Source organism: Chanos chanos, chromosome 2 (assembly GCF_902362185.1).
Source record: "Chanos chanos chromosome 2, fChaCha1.1, whole genome shotgun sequence".
Classification (NCBI taxonomy): Eukaryota; Metazoa; Chordata; class Actinopteri; order Gonorynchiformes; family Chanidae; genus Chanos; species Chanos chanos.
In genome coordinates this window covers 32,637,996-32,646,164 of record NC_044496.1, presented here as the reverse complement: position 1 = coordinate 32,646,164, position 8,169 = coordinate 32,637,996, and the positions used below count along the sequence as shown (strand labels likewise).

The following is an 8,169-nucleotide window of genomic DNA, read 5'->3' as shown; positions in this document are numbered from 1 at the left end:
TGAATCAGTCAATTCTTCCAGCAAAACATTAAAAGACCATTATTATTCCTAGACCACTGATAATGACATTTTATAGGTGTACAAGACAGTTGGGAAAATATGTTGATCCAACACGGTCTCTAAGGATTATGGTTGCTGGTGATGTCATATTGCAGTCCCACCTGAGGAGGTACCAAACACAAATGCATGCTGAGTGGTGTACATCTGGCATATAAAACAGAGCTTTGTGTCTCGTTCTTTGTTGTGTGTACCTAAGGATGACTCCTCTGCTCCTGTGGCCTCTTTTCCAGTTCCTAGCTGCCCTCAATCAGTCTCCAAACCCTCAGTGCTCCCTGAAAGGAAACTTCAGACCAGGTTTCTTGGCTAATGGAGATTTTATTATTGGTGGCCTTTTTCCTCTTCACTATAACATGGAGATGCCAGACTTAAATTGTACCTATAAACCAGGGCCAGTGCGTTGCAATGGGTGGGTGGCCTGTTTTCTTATTTTTTCTAACTCATTTTTTAAAGGTTTAACTAAATACAGTATTATTTGAAATTGAAAATGGATTGAAATATTTCTGTGGTGTTTGTTTTCATGTCCATTCACTGTGTGCAGATTTGACCCCAGGGCTTTCCGCTGGGCTTTAACTCTGAGGCTGGCAGTGGACCAGATCAACCAGAGGGAGGATCTGTTACCCAACCACACGCTGGGCTACAAAATATTTGACTCATGTGCCTACCCTTTAACAGGGCAACGTGCCGCTCTGGCTGTTCTGAACGGACCAGCAGAAGTTAACAGCCCTATGTGTTCTGGTTCCAGTCCACTTCTAGCTATCGTTGGTGAATCTGGGTCGGCCCAGAGTATTGTAGTCTCCAGAATTTTGCGACCTTTCAGGATTCCAATGGTGAGTTTTAAGTAGGACCTCACACCACTGAATGCTGGTTAGCTGACTTAATGTTCAGTGACATGTAGCATGGCAGCAAATGTTTGAAAGTAAGAACACAAAGTGTGTGACCATGTGTGATCGAAAAGAAAATGACAGAAATATGTCAAGATTAAGTGAGAGATAAAAAATTAGCAGTAAAATAGCAGTGTAAAAAATCTGGATAAACATTTTAGGAACTTGTATCTTTGTATTTTTTGTGCTTGTCTTGGAGTTATATAAATAGAGATGGCATTTAATGCTATACAGCACTGAGTCTTGGGAACTTGTGGGGGTTACTCCTCATGTATATTCCAGATCAGCTACTTCTCCTCCTGTTCCTGCCTTAGCAACAGAAGGGAATTCCCCACATTCTTCCGAGTGATTCCCAGTGATGATTACCAGGTAAAAGCTATTGCTCAGCTACTCCTGCGCCTCAACTGGACCTGGGTGGGTGTGGTGCGGGGCGACCATGAGTATGGGCGCTTTGCACTGCAGGGTCTGCTGAGGGAGCTGGAGGGCACGGGCATATGTGTGGCTTACCAGGAGATGATCCCCCTGCTCTATAACCGCCAAAAAGCACTGGAGATTATCCATGTCATGAACAGCTCCTCTGCCCGTGTGGTAGTAGTATTCTCTGCCGAAGGCGAACTCACACCCTTTCTAAGGGACTACATGGAGCAGAATGTCACTGGTATCCAGTGGATTGCCAGTGAGGCTTGGGTGACTGCATCTGTATTCACGGGGAGTGAGTACTACCCCTTTCTAGGGGGCACAATTGGATTTGGGATACGCCAAGGACAAATCCCAGGGCTAAGAGATTATCTGATGACAGTGAACCCAGTGACATACCCCTCCAACCCTCTGGTGAAGAAGCTATGGGAAACTCTTTATGACTGCTCTCCCTCCTCCTCCTCCAGCAGAAATTCCATTCTGCCTCCCTGCACAGGCCAAGAGACTCTGAACAAGCAACATTCTGCGTACATAAATACCTCCAGCCCTCGTATTTCTTATAATGTGTACAAAGGAGTATATGCCATAGCTCACTCACTTCATAATCTTATCAGCTGCAGGCCAGGGAGAGGGCCATTCAGCAACTTTTCATGTGCAGATGTCAGGAATATCTACCCATGGCAGGTACCATTAATTGTGCATTTTACAAAATAGAAAAAAAACTGACTACATGTAAATGAAACAATAATGACTGTGTTTCTGGTTCTTTTTCTACATCTCATAGCTCCAGCACTACCTTCAAGAGGTCTCCTTTACTATTTCTGGAGAGATGATGGAGTTCGACATGAACGGTGACTCAATTCCATCTTATGACTTGATCAACTGGCAAAGGGGCTCAGCTGGAAATGTTGAGTTTGTCAATGTTGGCTTGTTTGATGGTGCACAGGATCCTGGAAAGGAGCTGGTCATCCAGGAGAAGGGGATTGTGTGGGCTGGTCACCAAGGCGAGGCAAGCTGCTCACAATGTGTATTTCAATACATGAGGTGCCATCTATTGAAGTTCTGTAGAGTCAAGTGGAGGTAAGTGTGGGATGGCATAGTAAAACCATAAAGCATTGATGTTGCTGGGCAGTGCGCATGAATTTGATATTATGGATTTCGTGTACTTTGTGTGTGTACTTTGTGTGTACTTTGTGTGTGTGTGTGTGTGTGTGTGTGTGAGAAATTTGCACCAATCAGAAGTCACAGCACTCAGTTTCACTGACCAGAACATGAGACCATGTATGTATCACAAGCAGTTTCAGCCCAAGGAAAACTCATTTTAATCTTTATTTGCATACTACACCATTATCTCCATGCACTGCCTGTCTCATCAGTCTATATATTTGGCATAGCTTAAGTCCTTCCCCACCTGACTCTGCCTTAACCAAACATTAAGTCATGTCTTTGTGAGTGACATGCTGAATTTATCTGCTCTGACTACATTCTCTGGGACTACAGGTGCTGGTGTCTGTTTGCAGTGAAAGTTGTGTTCCTGGATTCAGGAGGGCTGTCCGTCGTGGGCAGCCTCTTTGCTGCTTTGACTGTGTACCATGTGACAGTGGCAAAATTAGTAATCGGACAGGTAAGAGAAAGAACAAATTTATTGTGTGTGTGTGTGTGTGTGTGAAATATTTTTCAGCCTACTCATTTTTGCCCCTTATCCTTATTAAAGATTCAGTAGATTGCATGCCCTGTCCCGAAGATTACTGGTCAAATGCTGCAGGAACAAGGTGCATACCAAAGGCAGTTGACTTCCTCACCCATGATGCAATGGGGATAGCCCTGACGGTGATAGCTGTGGTGGGAGCCTGCCTCACAGTTGCTGTGTTGGTAGTTTTCCTCTACCACAGAAACACCCCCGTCGTCCGCATCAATAACTCTGAACTGAGTTTCTTCATTTTGTTCGCTCTGGCTCTGTGCTTTCTCTGTGCTCTGGTTTTTATTGGAGAGCCCACTTCCTGGTCATGCATGCTGCGTCACACAGCTTTCAGCATCACCTTCTCCCTCTGCATCTCCTGCATCCTGGGTAAGACCCTGGTGGTTCTGGCTGCTTTCACTGCCACTCAGCCAGGAAACAATGTGATGAAGTGGCTGGGACCCAAACAGCAGAGAGTAATCATCTTCAGCTGTACCATGGTCCAGGTGATGATCTGTGCTGCTTGGCTCATCACTTCCCCTCCTTTCCCCTCCAGAAACACCCAGTATCAGCGGTCCAAGATCATCCTGGAATGCACAGTGGGCTCAGATGTGGCCTTCTGGTGTGTTCTGGGCTACATTGGGCTCCTGGCTGGTGTTTGCTTTATTCTGGCCTTCCAGGCCCGAAACTTGCCAGGAAATTTTAACGAGGCCAAATACATCACGTTCAGCATGCTGATATTTTGCGCAGTATGGTTAGCCTTTGTGCCTGCCTATGTCAGCTCACCTGGCAAGTTTACCACAGCAGTGGAGATCTTTGCTATATTAGCATCAAGTTTTGGTTTGCTTTTATGTTTATTTGCTCCAAAGTGTTACATTATCTTATTGAAACCAGAGAAGAACACCAGACAGCATCTGATGGGCAAAGAAAAATAGTTGTATACATTTTTGGACACATTGGTTGCATATTCTGAAGCTTAGAAATCAGCACTTTCCCCTCCCTCAACATCCATGGCTGAAGTGCCCTTGAGCAAAGCACTGAACCCCCAACTGCTCCCCGCACGTGATCATGCTGCCAACTGCTCCTGTGCCTGGTGTGTGTGTGTGTGTGTGTGTGTGTGTGTGTTGGCTGCCGGGTGTGTAAGATGGGTTCAATGTAGAGGTCAAATTCACTGCTCACTGCTCACAGTGTGTGTGTAATTACAGAGATTCTTTCTATTCTAGTAAAATATTTATATTAGTATCCATATATACTATACAGTCACCTAGAAAACTCATGAAGAAGAGCAAAATAGGTTGTGCTTATCAAATAAGTCAAGTAATAAAGTATTTTATGGTGAAAAATGAGAGGGAAACTATGTTCTCAATCATATTTCTATACAAATGGCCAAGGAAAAAGTGTTTGAACGAATAATGATTTCCCTTCTTGAAAGTCCACAGCTAGAGTATTTCAAAAGTCAGAGATATCTTGGAATTATCAGGTCTCAACTCAAATGCTATGAACAAATGAGGTGGAAACAGGGCTCTGCCCATGTACAGCAGTGATGACTTTGGTGCAGAAGAGAAGGAAATATACAGTATGTCAAGGGTGGTATGCCAAAAACACATCAAAGCCCACAAAGAAAGGCTTAACTGAATCAGCAGTTTGCAATGGTTATCGTACTGTGAAACAGTGAATGGTCTGCAGACAAGACTGATAGTGAAAAACAAAATAAACAAAAAAATATACAATGTAGAATGGTATATCCCACCTACTGTGTTCTCCAGTTTCATAAATCCCCACAAAAATTCTTGTTTCAGTTATCTTTTTAGGGAGAGGCAACACAATGTGCTGAACACAGTTACATAAATAATTATGACATTTTGAATATAAATGTCAAATTCGGTGATACTGTGATCTGTGTATGTATGTATGTATATGTGTACGTGTGTGTGTGTGTGTGTGTGTGTGTGTGTGTGTGTGTGTGTGTGTGTGGTGTGGTATATATATATATATATATATATGTGTGTGTGTGTGTGTGTGTGTGTGTGTAGTCATAGCCTATATATTATACGTACTAGCAGTAGATGATTTGTTATGTTTTTAACGGGGGGGGGGGGGGGCAGTGGCCAACAGGAGGGATGGCCCAATGGTCACTGACACTATAGAGCAATGTGTCTCAATCCTGCTCCTGGGGGACCCATGTTTTCCATCTTTCCCTGCTCTACCTACCTGGCTGAACTCACCAGTGGCACTTTTGATTTTTTGATAGACTGAACACACCTGATTTAATCAAGATCTTTTAATCAAGCATGTTAATCACACTAACCAGGTGTGTTTGGAGCAAAGACAGATAGAGGATGTGCAGAGCAGGGGTCCACCAGGAGCAGGATTGAGAAACACTGCTATAGAGTATATGGGGGTGGCAGGTTAACAAGGGGGATACATTTGGTGATTTTGCTAACAAGGGGGATGGCATCCCTTTTCATCCCCCTACAAACTGCCTACTGCATATTAGTGAGAGGATATTAATACATCCATATATGCATCTACTGTGCCACTGATTCAGTGAAAAATGTGTATAGAGCTCATGGTTGGCAGATCCATTCAAAGCACGGGATGGTTGGTGCTGCAGGGGTTCCACTTGTTGACTGTTACAGTCCCTCCACTTGCCTTTAATCACTGACCATGAAACACCAATAAACAGGCACACAAAATTGGTCAGTTAGCAATTACTACTGCAAAATAGGCCATTTTTCCACACAAGTATATATCCAGAATGCATATTACAATCAGACACTTTTGTCACCTCATTCCACATCAAGTTCACATTCTTGAATGTCTAGGAAACATTTCAGGGTGAAATGATCTAATGACTATGTTTGCTTAAAACTCGTATTCTCTTTGCTTTACACCAGTCCATTAATCGCGCAGTGCCCCCTGACGACCATACATGAGTACTTCCAAATAAAGTTGCCACAGCAACAGAACACAAACAAGGAACTTGTTTCACGAAGGGACTCCAAAGTGATGGTTACACATTTATGTGTTTACGACAAAGTGCTCGAGTTTATTTTAAATAAATAGAATAATCTGGCTATCTTGAAGTTAGGGAAACATTTCGCTTAAGTTAAAAAAATGTTAACAGCGTCTTCGCTTTATTGCTACTAGTGTTATCATCAATAACTTTCCGCTACAACTGTTGCAAAGCTTAACTGTGTGCCTCATACGCTTTTAATCGGTCCAGCACTCCTTCCTAGCTTCACAAATGGCATCATCTTCCTCGCTCACAGCTCAAGGTAAGTGAGTAGATATCTACATTCAGAAGGAAGAATACCACCATATGTTGAAGAAAGATCAGTTGATTTCCCCTGTCAGTGCCATTAACGTAATATAACCGGCGCATCAGTTTAAAAGACAAGCGATCAACAGAGCAAGAGAAAATGATGGGTTTTTTTTTTTTAGTCATGTCAGTATGACTTAGAGGCAGGGTTGAATCAAACAACATTGTAATTAATATTACTTAATTCAGTGGTTGAATTTTGCCTGATTAATGGAGCAAATCCAGGATAAATCTATTGACTTCATTTGCCATCGTAAAATTGCTGTTTATTATATAGTATATGAGGTTAATGCACTTCTTGTTACTTAGGTCCTGTCCTCGATCTGTCCCTGTTGCTTAATTGTGCATGTGCAGATGTGCATCTGTCGATAGCGAAGTGCAGTGGCGTGAACCCCTTTACGATCTCTGACGAAAGAAGCATCTTCCTAACTGAGACTAAACACGGAGCAAGAAGAAAACTGGTATGTATGTCGAGATGATGTCTCTCCATAACAGTTTTGCCAACACTCCAAATCTACCTCTTCATTACGAATCTCAGACAGAAGACTCAGACAGAACTGAACGTTCTCAGTGTAAGGGGTGAGTCTGTCAAGCCCGAGTGTGACACCGTAGATAAACACAATGTTTATCCCTAAGAACACTGAGCTCCTGCAAAGTGTAGGTTAGTTTCTGTAAATTACTAGTTACATTTAGTGAACCTATTTACAAACACTGCAGTGTAGTCTGTTTACCTCCCCCTATCTTGTGATTCATGACTGGAGTGAAATTTGTTTTGACTCATGAGTGGGATATTTCCTGCAGTTATACGTTAGAACTCAAATGAGACAATGATGATGGCAGGGTCGGATTGGGACCCTTAATATTACCGTTCCAGCGGCCCACTGCTCATTGAGAGGTATTACCATACAGTTACCACGTAGTACCGCGCTCAAGTTTCCAGCATCATGTACGGACCTATATCTTTAGAGTAACCAAATAATTTCTGACAGGATAGCTGAATTATAGCCTAATATTATATAGCGTGTTATCACACACCGGTCATCACAGAATAGAAAACTACGGTTTCTATTTTAACGACCTAAAGCGCGTAGTCTAAGCACATGGTGCAAGTGCTTTTAGTGCGTGGTTATGCCACTTTTGCTATTTTAATGACGGATAAAATGGGCGCAAAGTGTGGCGCATGGTCTAAAGGGGTTGTACTCGAGCACTTAATTAACTCGTAGGTGTGTTTTGGGTGTAACGTGCAATACACCAATCAGTGTCATCTCTCATTCCCTTTAAAAGCTACCTACGCTTGCACTTTGGCGGCTTACTAATATAACGTCGGAACTGGCAAGAGCAAGAAACTAGGGGATCATAGCGGTGGAGACAGATTTTCTCAGGGGCGAGGTGAAAGCACGAGCACTCTAAACAGCAGACAGCTCCCCAAGAAGAAGCTAGCTTATCCTCCTTTTCTGTGATTTAAAAATTCCAAAATAAATTAAATATTCGGTGGACAAGTGTGGGAGAGAATTCTCAGCCTGGGCCAGATATGACCGAGAATCCAGCCGCACCGTTCACCTCCTTAAAAAAGACGATTAAAGTTCTCAGAGTCTGGTGCGGTGTATGCTTATTGCATGAACTCAAAGCAGCATAGAACAAACGGATCCGGTCCCGGGAGTGGCTAACTGACACACATCACCTATAGTCAAATCAAAGATTATCCAATGGTAATCAAGACAGTCATTTGAGGACTTCCCGTCTTCTTTGCCTATCTTGCTGAACACCATCATTTCCTAATGACTTAGTCAGAAACTAACACCTTGACCGAG

At 43.0% G+C, this 8,169-nt stretch overlaps 1 protein-coding gene across 1 annotated transcript; it reads left to right on the top strand.

Annotated features, from left to right (window-relative positions):
* The first annotated feature begins 257 nt into the window (after nt 1-257).
* On the top strand, nt 258-3,971 carry olfcv3 (olfactory receptor C family, v3). The gene is made up of 6 exons (XM_030765252.1): nt 258-466; nt 599-887; nt 1,224-2,042; nt 2,143-2,367; nt 2,859-2,982; nt 3,073-3,971. The coding sequence occupies exons 1-6, from the start codon at nt 258-260 to the stop codon at nt 3,969-3,971; spliced, it is 2,565 nt and encodes an 854-aa protein (XP_030621112.1).
* Nucleotides 3,972-8,169: the final 4,198 nt, after the last annotated feature.